At 44.4% G+C, this 17252-nt stretch overlaps 1 protein-coding gene across 25 annotated transcripts in view; it reads left to right on the top strand.

The window, feature by feature from the left end:
• Nucleotides 1-17252, top strand: part of MACF1 (microtubule actin crosslinking factor 1) — a 348476-nt gene that overhangs the window by 279194 nt on the left and 52030 nt on the right. For 23 of the 25 annotated variants that reach the window (XM_084787104.1, XM_084787103.1, XM_084787109.1 and 20 more), the window contains 2 exons: nucleotides 14991-15152; nucleotides 15352-15522. In XM_084787104.1, the coding sequence (XP_084643230.1) occupies nucleotides 14991-15152; nucleotides 15352-15522 (333 nt within the window). Of the gene's footprint in view, nucleotides 1-4381; nucleotides 9243-14990; nucleotides 15153-15351; nucleotides 15523-17252 lie in introns of those variants that run through there. The other 2 variants (XM_084787114.1, XM_084787117.1) reach the window with 1 other exon arrangement.

Here is a 17252-nt window from a genome sequence, read left to right as displayed (position 1 = left end):
ACTCTGCAGCCCCCTCCCACCCACCGTTTTCTTTCTTTTCCTTTTTTATAATTTCACAATAGGGTTTCTTTGTGTAACATTACTGGTGTCCTGGAACTCACTTTGTAGACCAGGCTGGCCTCAAACTCACAGAAATCCACCTGCCTCTGCCTCCCAAGTGCTAGGATTAAATGCATGCACCAATATGCTTGGCCTCACACACGTGTTTCTGTTAAATTTTTCTTTCTTTCTTGAGGTAAGGTCTTATTCTGAGGTCCAGCCTAGCCTCAAATTATGTTAATCCTTCTGTCTCAACTTGTTGAATGTTAGAATTGCAGCCATGAGCCACCCCACTTGACTTACAGCTAACTAAATCTTGTAGTGATGCTTTTCTGAATAAGGCATACATGTCCTTGGTTTGGGATTCTGGGCTTGAGCATCTTATCCTTCTAACATTTTCCCCTTATACACAACCACTATGTAAGCCATTCTGGATTGAAATTTGCTGGGCATGGCAGAGCATACTATAATCCCAGGACTTGAAGATGAGGCAGGAAGATTGTCAATAGAAGCAGCCTAGTGTTAACACCTATCTCAAGAAGAAAATGTTCCTTCTCTAGCTCCTCATTTGGAATAACTTGTTTTTATCATTTCTGTGTGTCTAAATTCCAATTTTGTGAACTGGGAATGCAGCTCAGTTGGTGAGATGCTTATCTAACATGCACAAGGTTCTGGCTTCCATCCCGACCCCAAGTTAAAACGGTGTACATTTAAGTCCAGCACTCTCAAGGAGCGAAGGCAAGAGGATCAGAAACTGAAGGTCATCGTTGGCTACATAGCTAGGCAAGCCTGGACTACATGAGACCCTGCCTACAAGTAAATAATAAATATCCTAATGAACAATGTTCCTTCCATGAAGCCTTCTCTGATGCCTCTTGGCTTCCTGTCTCCTGCCTTCTGCCAGGTCTTTTCTAACCCTGTCTTTGTTGACATCTCTGCCTTGGTAACTACCAATAATCTAAACAAGGAATCAAACACTGTCTTTTGGAAAGTCTACAAGCAGCAAAGGGTTTTCAAGGGTCATGACAGTCCCTGTAGGGTGTGTGGGAAGTTTTCTTATGAGTTCAGGAGTACACAGGAATTCAAATACCTTCAAAACCCTTCATGTCCCATTTAAGATAAAAGTCACACCATTCTATGCTGGTCTGTGTGTCACTCTGTAGCTATCTTTATAATAACAAAAACACAAAGCATAGTAGTTACTGACACCCAACAAGCACAGACCTAATACTGTAGAGTTTCCACTTGCCTCTGAATAACGCTTGTGAAGTCTAGATATGTTAAGATGAAAGGCATTTTGTAGATTTAAAATCTACAAGCTCCAACCAGTCCTCTGTATCCACCTCTATTCAATGAGTGGGGGTGGGGAGCTGTCAGATGGGTAAAAAGGCATTTTATTCACTCAGTTGTGGTAAATGTGGGGTCGCTAGGTTGCCCTAGTAGTCTGGCAGTTCAATTCTTGGGCAGACAAAAGCAATGCTAGATCCAAAACTTGGAGGGGCTGGTGTGAGCATGTGAGAGGACTCCACCCAGCTCACTTGAATTAGGGAGACAGCAGGGAGGAGCTAGAGGGGTCAACACTGGCCTTTCTTCTAGGTCCACTGAAGGAAAAGCTGACATAAATTCTGTTCTTGGGAATTTCAAAATGTGTAGAGAATTCTTTGAACTCTATAATCAACTAACTGGACGCTAATTTGAAATGTGGCCTGAACACATCCATTTGTGGCTTCAGGGTGGGGAAGCGTCAGAAGAGGTAGTCTGGAGCTCCTTCGTTTCTCCCTTAAAAAGCTTAGTGGGGCGTGAGATGTACAGATTCCTTTTTTGTTTTAGTCATCAGAGCAACAAGAGAGTGAAAACGGAATCAGGTATTTCAGCCACTGAGATGACTGGCTACTTGGCAGAATTCCATGTGTCAAAACTAAAGAGAAACTCGGGAACAGATAAAAAATAAGACATAAAGGAGAGAGACCTTGTGCTTTATCTCCTTGCTTCTATTCACACACACACCAGTGATAAAAAGAACAAAACTAGGAGGCTTCTCGGTTGTTTTTATCTTTGAAAGGGTGGGACAATTGGATTGTATAAGAGGTGTGTGTGTGTGTGTGTGCGTCGGGGATGGGGAGGTTCTCACTGTAGACCAGGATTGCCTCAAATTCACAGAAATGCCTGGTTCTGCTTCCTAAATAAGAGGACTGGGGTTAAAAGCACATGCATCATGCCCTATGGAATCTTTCCTAGAGGCTCTGTTTAAACTTTAAGGAAGTTTCTCTGTGGTATTTTAACACTTTAAATAGAGTGTGACTAAAAGTGATAAGTAGTTTGAATCTGAGTCTCAGGTGCTGGTTCCATTTATTTATCTGAGCGTTAATGAGGAGAGTAAACAGTGGATATGTGTGGGGAGGGGCTAATTAGGAAATGCTGACTTGATTGGCACCTGACTTGGTAAGGAGACAGGAAAGGAATCTCTGTCTGTGAAGGTTGTGATTCCACATCAAGATCATTCTTTATAATACAATAACCACCCACCCTTATGTCCAAAGCCAGAGTTCCTCAGATTCTTCTGAGCAGAGGGGCTGTGGCATGCTAAAAAGTCTGTTATGGTATCTGAACACTTGGTGAATGTATGTGGCCAGGAAGAGTTGCTAGTGGAATTAATACCATCCTCTTGGGAGTTTTCCATTTGTCCTGAATAATTAAAGCGCACTTAAAACCTGGATCCCATGAAATGTGAAGGATCAGGTCTGTAAGCTGATCTGCTTAGGATCACAGTGTGCCAGGGGTTGAAGGGACTTTAAAGCTCATCCTGAGCAAACTACGAGATTTGTGAATCTGTTTCCTGCGAATGCTATGCCACGTGACTGCTTAAATTTCTGCTCTAACTCCTTTGGGATCAGGAAAGTCACTCTTTTAGGGGACACTGTATTCTTTGAATAGCTGTGAGAAAACTGATGGTTTGAAATCTGCCCTTGGATCTTGGTGTGCCAGTTAAGGAGACATTCAGCACAAATTTCCTTCCTCCCACGTTCCAGCTCTCCAGATACTTAGTGTTGATCATATGCCTTGGAACTTACTCTGGATCAAGTATTCTTGATTCTTTTCATTCTGTGTTCATAGAAGGTGTTCTAGTGTCTTGCACTATTGAACCAGGAGGTTGCATGATTCTAGACAGCTCTTTTTAAAGTTTTAAAGTTAAGGACTAGGGTATCTAGAATAAAACAATACAATCTAGAATGTTCTAGCACTCCCTTCTGTTTGTAGTTGAGTGGGTAGAAATGATCAGCTTCTTTCAGAGTAAGAAACAAAGTGTAAAACATTTTGCCAAGCAAAGTTGTCTTTTACTTGGTACCTCATTTTTGCCAAGGAGTTTCTGGCTCTTCAAATAAGTCTAAGGCTCAGCCCCAGGTTTCACTACCGATTCTCCACACACCAATGACTGGTTTTAGTTACTCTTTGTATGGAGGGTGCTAAGAACTTTTATGTAAGTTTTACCATTTATATTGATCACATGGGCCAACAGGAATTCAGACATTTTAACTGACTTTCTTTTCGCATATAATAAAATCAACGCGACCATCAGGAAGGGGAGTCAAGTACTGCACCCCATAGAGATGCAGCTGCCTCCCTCTGGTACTTTTTATAAAAAACAATTAGAGGGTCACTAGATAGCTTTCTGAAAACCAGAAAGTGGTGTTGCAGGATTGTGTAACATGTTGCTCTAATATTTTCTTTTTTGAGACTTGAAATATGGACTCATGCTTTTCATCTAGCCCCAAGGAGGTTCAGGTTTCTTTGGACGTGCGTGGAAATAAAAAAGCAATCCAGGTGTTGGGCATGGGCTGTTCCTGCTAGAGTTCCCACTGCACTCCATCCTGGTCATTAGGACCACTTAAGTCTGGGCAGAGAAGTCCAGGTGGTGTAATGGGCCAAGATCTGACATACTTGAGAAGGGAAACTGTGCCCTGAGTTTATCCAATAACTTGGTTTCTGAGTCTATCTTAATTCCTTGGCATACCAAGAAAAGACTGTGTTTAAGACTAGCCTGTTCTTTGGTCAGCGCCAGAGGTGACATTGGAAAATACAGGGACAGCCTTTGGCGGCAAATCTGGAGCCTAGGGTACTGCAGACCGCCCACCCCAGCCCGTGCGTCTCTACCAGCAGATGGGTCTCCCCCAATGTCCCTAGCCACAACCGGCTGGCAGTGGGGGAGGCGGGGGCGCCCCTTCTGGGTTCGCCCTTGGGCTGGGCACGAATCCCGCGAGTCGGAGAGGAGCGGGGGCGGAGGGGCTAGGCCAGTACTAGGAGGGCGGGGCTTTCCTTTGTCAAGGGATTTGCCCGGCGTGACCAGGACTGCTCCTCTCTGCTCCTCTCTGCTTACCCTCGCGGGCGGGGACTCTACTACGCCGGTGTGGATGGAGTGAGCTAGAGGGGGTGCGGGCTGTGCTGGGGTCCTTCGCCCCAACCCCGGAAAGCCCCTCCCTTGGCGCCTGGGCCTCCAATCCTTGCCTCCGCCCCCTCCCCTCCCGGCGGGGCTCTCTGTTGGCCCCGCCCCCATCCTCCTCCCGTGCTGTCCGCGCCGCGCGTTCCCGGGCTTCCAAGGGGGCTGCCCGGGTGGGGCAGCGACTGAGGCGGCGCTGGAAGGGGGAGGAGAGCCGCCCGCCACCCGAGCAGTTCCAGCCAGCGGCGGGTGAGCGGTCCTGGCGGCGTGAGAGAGGCGGGCTCGCCCCCCCTCGTGCGGCCGGAGCGGAGCCTTTTGTTCCCAGCCAGAAGTTTGCATGCCGGGACCGTGACAGCTGCGGGCGGGGAGGACGGCCGCAGGGCCGGCGACGTGGTGGAGAAAAGAGGTGACTGCTTGTCATGCAGCCCACAACGCAGGGACTCGGGGCCGGGAACTTGCGGCGGCCGGGGAGGAGGCGCCCACAGGACACAGGACTTTCTGCTGCCGGAGGGACAAACTAACTTCCTGAGCAGGAGACGCAAGGCCGGGGCGGCCGGGAGCCACCTGCAAGGCTGCGGTGAGGCGACCCTGGCCCTCCGGGCGCGAGGCATGGCGCGGGTTTGCGGGCAGTGCTGATTGAGTCCTTCCGACAGCCCCTTGGCCGCTGTCTCAGCCTGCCCGCCTTCTGAAAGGCCCAGAGTGGGCCTCCGCTTGCCTTGTTTTGCGGCCACGATACAGTGTTGGCTTGGAAGCCACAACAATGCCATGATGTTTTGGAGACAGGAAGCCCCAAGCTGGCCCCGAATGAAGGACTTCCTGTGTTTAAAGTTGCAGGAATATCCGCTGACCAGCCCTGTTCAAATGCAAACACCCCAACTAGAGAGGACGAATGGCTAATTCAGACCAGCTGGACTCTTCAGGGCTGAGCACAGGATAAAATGAAAGGAATTCTTAGGAGCTTGGACCATACTTGAAGGCTAGAGAGGGAATGCCATTGTTATTAAAGGACATAACTGGTATAAATTTTCTGCTTCCAACTCAGCTTCGGTGAGAATGGAGTGAAACCAGATATTGAATAAGACTTATCAATATCAAATTATTTTTGCTGACTGAATTTGAAAGGGCAACGCGCTTTAGAAAAGTAAAATCAGAAGCCATACAAGTAATTATTTTATGATTGTTGATTAAATAATACCATTTATCTGTCTGCAAATATGACGCTACTAGCCTCTGAGGAAAAACTTGTTTGTCTTAGAATTTCTCCCAAAATGGTTTCAAATTGGAACTTCCAGATCACTCTGGAAGGCAGATGCAATTGGTGGTTTGGAGTATAGACATATAAGAGGACTTACGATTCATGTAGAATGTGTTTTGAGAGAACCTAAGGGGAAAAAACTTTGAAAGATTGATGGTTCATCATTTTTGAAAAAGTATGGGTAAGCCACTTAGCAGGCCAGACTGTTTAAGGCGGAACCCCACCTGCCTGGGTAAAGGGGAAGATGAGGATGGCTATATAGAAGATTGCTATGTCCCACAGCGGTCTATATATGATACAATGAGGATAAATGAACAGATTGACCAGGGGTCAAAACTTAATCAGACGTCAAAAAGCACCATGGAGAAGATGGAAGGAAGTACCATATCCAGCAATGGCACCTTAGGAGCATCATCTAATGTGTTTGAATCTAGAGTGCCAGAAGGCAAGAAGCTGGATGAGAGGATAATATTTGATGCTCTAAAGCTAAGCAGTGATGTGCAGAAGTCAGCGCCAGTGCCACCCAGACGTCGGCCAAATGCAGAGCGAAAAGATAATGTTAACAGGAGATCATGGAAGTCCTTCATGCCAGCCAGCTTCCCAGAATTTGCAGAAAGGATGGAGGCTTCTCTCAGTGAAGTCTCAGAAGCTGCTGCTTCAAATCCTTCCTTGCAAGAGAAAAAGGAATCCAGTTCTGCATTGACAGAAAGTTCTGGTCACTTTGACCACAGGGAACCTCAGTCTGAGTCTGTTACTCTGGAACACATGTCCAAATCTGTAGATATTCCAGAAGTGCAAGATGTAAAAAACTTGCGAGACTGCCAGGACTTCAGATTCCAACAACACAGTGAGAGCTCTCCTCATGAATTCCAGCCTCTAGAGTCAGAAGCTGCAGCAGCAAGTGGTAACACAGATGAAATGCAGGAACACAGATTCTCAAGTGCAACCTGGCCGAGGGCCATGAAAAGTTCTTCTAAGGGAGGCTTCTGTGAGAAGCAGCACCCCCTTGGGGATACTGCCTGCACTGTGGAACTACCACCTCTCTCTCCTTGCCTCAGTGAAGAGCTGTTGGATCCAGAATTACATATGCTTATAACACCTAACCTGAGAGAAAAAACAGAATCTGAGTTAAAATTTGAGGAGGATGAGCGATGGATCATGATGGAGGCAGAGGAGGAGTGGGAGGAAGAGAAACTGTTGGAGAGAAGAAAGAGTCTTCTAGTTGCAAATGAGAAGATGAGCTTGGCAGACATTTTTGAAGAGAGAGAACAAGCAAACACAGTAGCAATGGTAGAGGATTGCTCGTCTGTCTTGGGGACTTCTGATCACCTAGCCCTTCATCAGATTTGCTGTTCTGTTGACTTGCAGCTGACTAGGGATCAACCTGCGTCTGTTCCCAAGGGCACACCTCCTGACTGCACCTGTGTGCCTGCAGGTGAAGATGCTATCAGTGAGATGGAAAACAGAAGTGCTCAGGGGCAAGAGGGTCTGACTTCAGGGTTCCGGGGCCCTGTTGAAACAGAGCAGCTCTCTGACACAGATTCTGTACAAATGTTTCTGGAACTTGAGAAGGAATGTTTATATGAAGAAGGAGTAACTTCTTCAGCTGAGCTGCTGAGTCAGGCCTCTTCTGAAGGGCTGGCCCCATCCCAGGATGCAGAAGATTCACTTTTAAGTAGTCATTTTCCAGGAGCTGCCTTAGAACAGGATCAGCATGTGGGTCTTTTAAGTGTGAGGATAAAGGACCCTGACACTGGATTAAATAGTGAATATCGGAATGCCCTGGACTCTCCTCAGGTGCCTAAAGCTGTTCAACCTAGTGCTCCTCCTGACAGCAGGAGGGACGCCTCCACTGTCAGTGAGGAGTGTGAAAAAGTGCCTTTTAGCCCCATGATTGGTGGGGAATTTAAGTCTCTGGCTGATCCAGAAACACTTGGAGAGCTGGACACAGGGGGATTGCTGAACTCTAATCCCAGAGCCTCTTGTGAAGAAAAACTGCCAGTCTTTATTGCTTCTGAGCTAGCCAAAGAAAATGGCAATTTGTCCCAGGTAGGCTGCAGTCAGACTAAGGGGACTGGAGAGATGTATACGGAAAGAATCCCTCTCAGTTTTGCTTTTAACTCTGAACAAGATGTTACCTCAGGACCCGAAGTAGAGGTTTTATCATCTGATTCAAATTTATTAACAGATGAGATTCAGTTAGAAAGTGGAAAAGGAGCTATACTTAGTCAAGAAGATAATATTCTGACATCACTGGGCAATGAGGAGCCCTGTGAATTGCCTGGAGAGAAAGTTTGTGGTAAGGATGGCGAAACAAAAGAGCTGGATTGTGGATTGACCCTTTTAGGGAATGGAGCTCCGTCTCATTTTCTTGGAGACTTACAGAGGAGGGCTCCAGAGTCCGCGGTTCTGAGTCCGCACCTTCTGCCTGGAGAACAGAGACTTGGAGCTGGAGAGGAAACCCTGAAAGATGGAGAACCTGAGCTGAGTATGGCTTCACAGGAAGGGGAAATGGAAATAAGAGATTTACATTCAACCCTGATCATCTTTCCAGAGGAACAGATCACCAAAGCCAGTAACACTGTACCAGGTTTAGAGGAATGGACATCTAGCCAACAGAGGCCTGCCCTAGCTGCTGTAGTGCCCATGGTGGAGGATGCCCCAGACCCTGTGGTACCCATGGTGGAGGATGCCCTAGATCCTGTGGAACCCATGGTAGAGGATGCCCCAGACCCTGTGGTACCTATGCCAGGAAAGGATACCCCAGTTGTAGCAGTGCCTGCCCTAGAGGGGCCTGCTGCCAAAGCCTCTGCCTTGGAGGGAACCGCTGTAGCTACTCCAATAGTGTCCTTCCCAGACGAGGGTATGCCAGTTCCTTCAGTGGTCATCTTAGAGGAGGATGTTACGGCTGCGGCAGGACCAGCCACAGAACAAGCTGCCACCCTATCTGGTGCAGTGCCTCCAGTGGAGACTGTTACAGTGCCCATCACAGATGAGGATGTTACCTCAGAGGAGCCTGACACTCAGGTTACTGCAGTGTTCCTTCCAGAGGAACCTGCCACACAAGCTCCTGCAGGGCCCACCTCACAGGAGCTTGATACTCCAACAGTTACAGTGTCTACTGCAGAGGAGCCTAGCACCGTGCCTGTTGCAGGCCTGGTACCAGAAGAGTCTGCTACTCCAGCTCCTGAAGAGAGCTTCTCTGCTACCCCAGAGAAGCCTGATGCTCAGGTGGTTACTGTATCCATCCCAGAATGGTCTGCCACTCTAGCTACTGCAGTGCCTACTGTGGAGGAAATTTTCACTCCTGGTGGACCCTTCCTGGAAGGAACTGTCCACACTGACTCAGTGCCCGCTGCGGAAGAAACTCCTGTTCTTGAGGAGGCTTCCTCTCCTGGAGTGTGGATCAAGGGAGGCCTTGATTCTTCAGCATTTGGAATAGAAGAGATGCCTGGCACAGTGCTACATGGGAAAGTGCCTCTGGCTGCAACTGAAGGATTAAATTCACATGAGGTAATTGTTGCTCAGTTCATTGGCAGGAAAGGCTTACAGAGTAAAGTGAGAATTGCAAGTTCTCTCACTTGGTGATTACGAGCAATGGTATAGTCCTCTTTTCTTTTGTGAATTCTGTGCCCCTGGGCTTGTAATTTCTAGATTTTCTATTGATTATAGAAGAAAAATGTATCTTAATCTTCTCTGGTGTAAAATTGAATTCATTTTTTACTTACATATATTGGAGGCCAAAGTAACATGTTTGTACGTAGATGTTGGCTTGCTTTTTAAAAAAGATTGTTAGCAGGAAAGTGTGATTTCTCTTTTGAAAAAAATACAGCCAGTCTGTTTCATAAAATCAAGAAGGTTCATGTTTGTTAGTGATGTATAGTTAGGCAGAGGTACACTGAGCTTTGAGTGAGACCTGAGCACTTCAGACCACTCTGACAGATTAGGTAATCTGAGTCTTCTCTCAGATCCCTCGCTTGGTAAGGCAGAACCCTGAGAGGACTGTAAGGATAAAGTGATAGTGCTTTCACAGTGTCACACATGAGAGTTCAACCACTGGCCATCCTCTCCCTTCATCCTGTAAATAGGTTTGCAATATCCCAGAAGCAGGTGAAATATACAATGTAAATATACAAATTGGGGGGTAGAGGTAGCTATTTTTGATTTGGGGGTTGTTTGTTTGTTTGTTTGTTTTGGTTGGTTTCACTATATAGCTCTGTCTATCCTGGCACTTACTCTGTAGACCAGGCTGGCCTCAAACTCCTAGAGATCCTCCTGCCTCTGCCACCACCACCACTTGGCAGAATGTGTGCTTCTTTTCTTTTTCTTTTTGAAACAGGGCTTCTCTGTGTGTATCCCTGGCTGTCCTGGAATCACTTTGTAGACCAGGCTGGCCTCGAACTCATAGAGATCCACTTGCCTCTGCCTCCCAAGGCTGGGTTAAAGGCGTGCGCCACCATTTCCTGGTGAGCCACTCGCTATTAATGAAATAGTGAATATCAACTTTCTGTAATATCAGTGGATACTACAAAAGGTGGGTTCTCTCATTTACCTCATTGCAGAACCTACCAAAGCGTCTGTAACTTGTTAGAATATCAATTAGACACACAACAAATAATTTGATTGTGTCCCTTAAGATGCCAGCTTTGCTGCATTCTCCTGCTTTGCTGAGTGATGGTAGTTTCCTTCTGGGCTCAACAGTTATCTTGTAATGTAGCTTCCTGTCAGGGTAGACTTCTTGCCTTTTGGGTTGATGGATCTTGGTTTTAGGTTTTATGGAATGTGGAATTGATCATTAGATTGCAGTCACCTCTCAAGTTAAAACATTAGATCAGTGACAGAACAATTTCTTGTGCTGGCACTCTTGAAATATGAAAATACTCTTGGTATACAGCCTACAGCAGCAATCAGTGGGAAAGGATTAAATGTATAAAGAGCCAATCTGATCAGCATAAAGAAAGATTCAGAGAAATCCTCCATACTGGTCTCTGGGATATATAATCTCCAAGAATCCCTCCAGGTACAGGAGATCCTCATGTTATGAAGCACTGCCTGATAAAGTGACAGAAGGAAATGGTGCCGTTCAGCCCTCCATCCCCTCAAAGTAGTCATTCTCTGAAGTGGGGTTATTTGAGGCTGAGTATCAGTGTGTAGTCCTGGTTGGCCTAGAAGTCGCTGTGTAGACCTTGCTAGTCACAGAGATCTCCCTGCCTCTGCCTCTGGGATTAAAGGTGTGTACCATAGCACACTGTTGTTTTGAATATATTTATTGAATCCAGGGGTGGCAATGCATGGCTACAATTTGAGCACTAGCATCACTAGGGTGAACTGGAGGATTTTTGAAGCCAACTTGAGCTACACTGAGCTATGAGGAGGAGGAGAGAGGGAGAGACACACTACTGAAATAATTGTTAGTTGGATTTTTAAAGAAATTTTTCAGAGCTGGACATGCCTGATTGGTAGAGTATGTACCTGGTATGCACACAGCCTGGGTCCATCTGTAGTACTGCGGAAATGAAAAAGTGTTTTTTCCAAGGTTGTATAGATTCCAGTTTTTACATTTTTAGAGAGTTTTTTTTTGGGGGGGGGCACATATGGGTCTTGAGGCAGGGTCCTATTCTGGCTGGCATGGGGTTTGCTGTGTAAGTCCAGTCTGGCCTCAGACTTGTTGAGTGGTGTTTAGGGGATTAGAGGCAAAGGAACTTACTGTTCCTAAGCAGAGATACTTAGAACTCAACAAGTGATCATAATTTGGAATTTGATTTAAAGTAAATGCCTCAGAGCTTGGTGTTTATCTATGTACAAGAGCATGTGGATAAAAATACAATCTTTCTTTTCTTTATTACAATATAAACTTCACAATAGGCACAAACAAGAGCTTGGTAAGGAGAAGCAAATGTCAGTTTATATTTGTTATTTCTCTGTTGTGATCCCAGGCTACTGAGAGCAGTCCCCACTTACTTAAGCCTCTACCCATAGGTTCCCTCCTCTTATTTACAGTCAAAAGTTCAGAGGAAGAGGCACCAGCCTTTTATACAAAGTAGGATTTCTGTACAATAAAAATTGGCCAAAGGAATCTTTTTAAGCAAAAATTGGGGGGCATCACAACACTAATTCAGTGTTTGAATGTCCAACTGATAGGCAGATCTGTCATGAGTTTGTTTGCTTTCCCTTAAGCAATTTCTATACAAGGAGCCATTCATTCAAGACATAAATAATTACTGAGTATCAGCTTTGTGCCAGATCCTAGCCTTTTGCAGTGAATGAGGCTGGCACAGTGCCTGCCCTTGTAGGCCTTACAGTAGCATGTGGGAGGCAGACATGAAGCACAGAAATGGCTCTTGTAAATATATGATTATAAACTGTGACACAGTGATTTTTGGGGACAATTGTTTAGAATCAAGAAGTACTTTGGAAGTAGAACTAGGACTGTTTATGGATTTTGTGTTGAAGGTGTGCCATTTATGCAGGTGGCATGGACTCTGGGTTATACAGTTAAGTACAGACTGGACAGTAGTAAATTGTTGTTTCAAGAACAAATGTTAGGGTTTGCTTTAATAAGGAATAAATTTGAAGGGATGGGAAAGTGAGAGGCACTATTGCATTGGAACCTGTATGTGTTTGGTAGGCAGATAAGTAGTAAGAAAGCAGTTGGATGTGTGGATTTGGAGCTTAGAAGAGAGATTAAGTTGAAAACCATACGGATTTGTCACTTAATAATAAGATGATAGATTAAATTGGTCATGAAGGACATTAAAAGAAAGAAAGCCTGGTAGTGGTGGCAGGTGCCTTTAATCCCAGCACTGGGGAGGCAGAAGCAGGTGGAACTCTGAGTTCAAGGCCACCCTGTCTACAGAGTGAGTTCCAGGACAGCCAACACTACCCAGAGGAAACCCTGTCTCAGAAAAAGAAAGAGAGAAAGAATAGAAAGAAAGGAGATAGCCAGGCACGGTGATGAAGTGTACTCTGTAGGGTAAGGCAGGAGGATCGTGAGTTCCAGGCTAGCCTGAGATATATAGTAAAGCTTGTCTGTCATTTATAGGTAGGTAGGTAGGTGAATGGATGGATGATAGATAGATGGATGGATAGATAGATAGATGGATGGATGGATAGATAGATGGATGGATGGATGGATAGATAGATAGATGGATGGATGGATAGATAGATAGATAGATGGATGATATTTTTAAGGAGGCCTTTGGACTAACATCCTCCATTTAGAGGTAAAGAAGAGGAGAAAGAATAAAACCACCAAAAAAGATCAGTCAGGATTCAAATGGAAAATGCAAAATCACCAAAAAGTAACTTCAGTCATCACCAGTAACTACAAACACACAAATAAAAACAAACCTTTAAAAAGAAGCTTGAATGTATTTGATTTGATTGAGTAAAGGGACCTTCAGTGTTGGCTTGATATCTTCCCTGTCTGTCTTGCTGGCTTTCTCCCCCTTTGTCCCTTGATCCCCACCATTATCAATAAACTTTAAAGCCTCGTGTCCTTATAATATCCTTCATCTGTCCCTGTACTCATTCTTGTTGGTTTTTCTTCAAATTGAGGTAATGTCCCAGGATAGAGCTATGTGGTACTTGTGGGGTTTATTCTGGGAACTGTGGCTGATTTCTTTGTAATGCTGTCTAACAAAATACAGTATGATCAAGTTGCAGTATAAAGTGAAATGTACTAGTGATTTCCTTCATGGCCTTTTTCAACTTTTTGATGAGCTTTTCCCTTTCTACTGATTGACTTACCCAATCATAGGCATTCCTTTGGAATTAGATTCCAGTGTGATCTGTGCTCTGTTGTAGAACAAAATTAGTCTTACTTAAGCATTCAATTCTCTTTTATATTTATTTTGTCCTCTTCTGATTTTTGTCATCCTCTGTCTTTAATAGACACATGTGTCTTGCTGAAACTGAAGGAATTTTGTATAGAAGAGAAAGGGGTGGGGAGGGGTCTATATAGCCAGGATGGCAAACATGGCTAATTTCATGTTCTGGTAATTAAGAGAAACCAGTTCTTAGGGATAAATATGTGTGTCATTCTTTCCCTTAAGACTATGAATTTGGCCAGGTGTGGTGGTGCACGCCTGTAATCCCAGCACTCGGGAGGCAGAGGCAAGCAGAACACTGTGGGTTCGAGGCCAGCCTGGTCTACAAAGCAAGTCTAGGCCAGCCAGGGCTCACACAGAGAAACCTGTCTCGAAAAACTTAAAAAAAAAAAAAAAAGAAAAGAAAGAAAGAAAAGAAAACTATGAATTTGGTAAATGTGTGTGAAACTAAAGGCTTGGCATTTCTTTGTTTTGTTTTTGAGATAGGGTCTCACAAACCCCAGAGAGACCTCAAATTCTATATGTAACTGATGATGATCATAAACTTCTGACCTTTCTGCCACCACCTGAGGACTGAGATTATAGGCTTGGTGGCTTATGCCCAGTTTTCAAAAGTTTTGCTTCTGACTGTTCAATTTAGAAATATCTATGCTGTAACTGTAGTAGAGGAAAAAATAAGCATATTGCTTACTATATTTTCTCTGTTGTTTTAAATTTTTGTTTGTTTCATGATGGACATGATCTGTGGTATCATCTTTTTAAAGTATTTTATATGTCTCAGTACTTGTATCAGAGTTGTAGGTGCATTTCCTCTTGTAGACAAGGAAGTACTGTTTCAAGATGGTTGGTTGTATGTGGTCTGTGGCCCTGAAACAGAAGAAAGTTAAATGGCCACAGGGGACTAAGCTATGAGCTTTGTATTCTTCACACTGTTGATCTGTTCTGACTGATTGAGTTACTCCAGCCAGAAAAGCACATTGCTTGTTGTCAGCGGTCAAATGCCTATTCTCTAGGGTATTATTCCAAGAGCATAAGTACTTGTAATTTGATAGCAATCTTCCCTTTTATGATTCAAGTACATTGCATTTATTTTATAGTGTTTTAAAGCTAATACTTCACTATTCCCTGTAGCTTTTAGCATTAAAAATTAAGCAACTGATTTGAAAGAAGAAACTGAGTCATTAGGTTAAAGACCTAGATAGTGCTATAACTGTGCCCGGGTGTGTGTTACATAAGAGGACACATTAGAAGGCATGCGCCTGAAACAAGCCCCTGCGTCCCTCGGGACTTCACAGTTCTGATGCTCACATTTCCTCCTTGTTCCTTGTCTTAAATCTCTCAAGAATGACCAGATACCGTGGCATAGAAAGTTTTGCCAAAAAGAAAGTTTAATGCCATTGGAGTAAATCTGCTTTGCTTTACAATTGTCCAGATGTTTCAGAAAGAACAAGTGGATCCTCTTCAGGTGAAATTGCAGCAGGTGAATGGACTGGGCCAGGGATTAATCCAGAGTGCAGGAAAGAACTGCGATGTGCAGGGTTTAGAACATGACATTGAAGAGATCAATACACGATGGAATACACTGAATAAAAAGGTGAGTGGTGAGCGAATAACACATGGGCTGGGACTGGAATGGGCAGGAGAGACAGCTACGCTTGAGGTTTCCCTTGAAACTAAATGCTAACAAAACTTAGCCATTGCCATCGATAATTACTGAAAAGGTAAAAAGTATTTAAACTGCTGTCTACATACTGTCCTTTCTTGAAATTGAGCTTTCTATACCTGTGACACAGGTTGCACAAAGAATTGCACAACTACAGGAGGCTTTGTTACACTGTGGGAAATTTCAAGATGCCTTAGAGCCATTGCTCAGCTGGTTGGCAGACACTGAGGAGCTCATAGCCAATCAGAAGCCTCCATCTGCTGAGTATAAAGTGGTGAAAGCACAGATCCAAGAACAGAAGGTAAGTGGGAAGGAACGTGGAGACAGTGAGCTGAAAGGGACACAGTGACAGACAACACATTTGCTTATAGCTTAAGAGCAAGTCCAGAGTTTCAATAGAACTTAATATGCATTGTGTCCTCCAGAGAAGAAAGGTGGAAATTGATTTTTTACTGCTTTACTTTGGCCTTTGTTAGACTGAGCAAGTTATACCCTTGTTCATGTGTCGTGTTTTCAGATCAACAATATTTAGAATAATATTGTACGTTGTGTATGAGTTGTCTATATTTTTGTCCTATTTGCTTAATGTTAACATGTTAATTGTACATAACAGTGGGCCTCATCATGACATTTCCGTTCATGTCATAATATGTTTTGATCACATTCACCCTTCCACTACCTTCTCTGTCCCTGTTCTTCCCACCCAGCCCTACTTCTACTTGTGTGTGAGAGAGATACAGTGAGTGTCACTAAAATTGTTCACAGGAGTATGCATACCTTGCTGTACTACTAAAACTGTCTTCCTTCCGTCTACTGTTAACTATCCAATCTCCAGGAAAGGGTGGGGCTCAGTGAGCCCCTTCCCATTCTATGACACTGTGTCAGGGCTTCATCTTAACACGGCTGTTGTACATGTAATCACAGTTGCTGAGAACTGTTAGTGAAACAGCATGTTGGGTCTGGACGTCAGCATTACACACACACACACACACACACACACACACACACACACACACACACGTTTTATACTTGTTCCTTTCTTTCTTTCACAGTGTTTCCTGAGCCTGGGGAGAGAAGGGTGGATAATGGCTTGGAACTCAACAGTCTTTTACTGTTTTGAGTCGGGGTCTCACATTAGCCCAGGCTTGTGTGGAACATTATGTTGCTGAGGATGGCACTGAGCTTCTGATCCTCCTGCCTCCACCTCCCAGGTGCTGGGATCCCAATAAACTTCACCTGATTTATGCCCTGTACCAGCTGAGCTCTCTATCTCCCCAATCCTTTGTTTATAGTGTTAATTTCTGTTTCAACTCAGTTTTTTTGTTTTGTGTTTTGTTTTTTGTTTTAATGCCAGGCTTGCCCTCAAAACCAGCTTTGGGGAAGCTACGGCAGGAGGATTTTTTTTTAGAGTTTCAGGCCAACCCTGACTACATAACTTAGATTATGTTTAAAAAATAACCAGGTGCAGTGGGCAGTGATGGCACACGCCTTTAGTCCCAGCATTTGAGAGGCAGAGGCAGGTGGATCTCTGAGTTTGAGATCAGCCTGGTTTTCAAAGTGAGTCCAGGACAGCCAGGGGCTGTTAAACAGAGAAACCCTGTCTCAAAAAACAAACAAAGAAACAAACAAATAAATAAATAAAATTTTAAAAAGGTACAACGAATGTATACCAATGAGAAAAACTTTTTTTTTGGGGGGGGGGGTTTTGTTTTTTTTTTGTTTTGTTTTTTTGAGACAGGGTTTCTCTGTGTAGCCTTGGCTGTCCTGGACTCGCTTTGTAGACCAGGCTGGCCTCGAACTCACAGCGATCCACCTGCCTCTGCCTCCCGAGTGCTGGGATTAAAGGCGTGCGCCACCACGCCCGGCTGGGAAAAACTTTTTAAAAAACATGTTTATCTCAAAAGAAGTTTTGTCTTTTTTCTAGTTTTAGTGAGATATAACAAATGATATTGTGTATATTTATAGCATACAAGGTAATGTTTTGATATATGTATATAATACACTGTGAAATGACTATCAAGCTAATCAACA

The sequence above is a fragment of the Acomys minous genome, assembly GCF_964271855.1.
Source record: "Acomys minous genome assembly, chromosome: 6".
Taxonomy (NCBI): domain Eukaryota; kingdom Metazoa; phylum Chordata; class Mammalia; order Rodentia; family Muridae; genus Acomys; species Acomys minous.
Note: the sequence above shows the minus strand (reverse complement) of the source record. Positions and strands in the feature narration are given on the sequence as shown.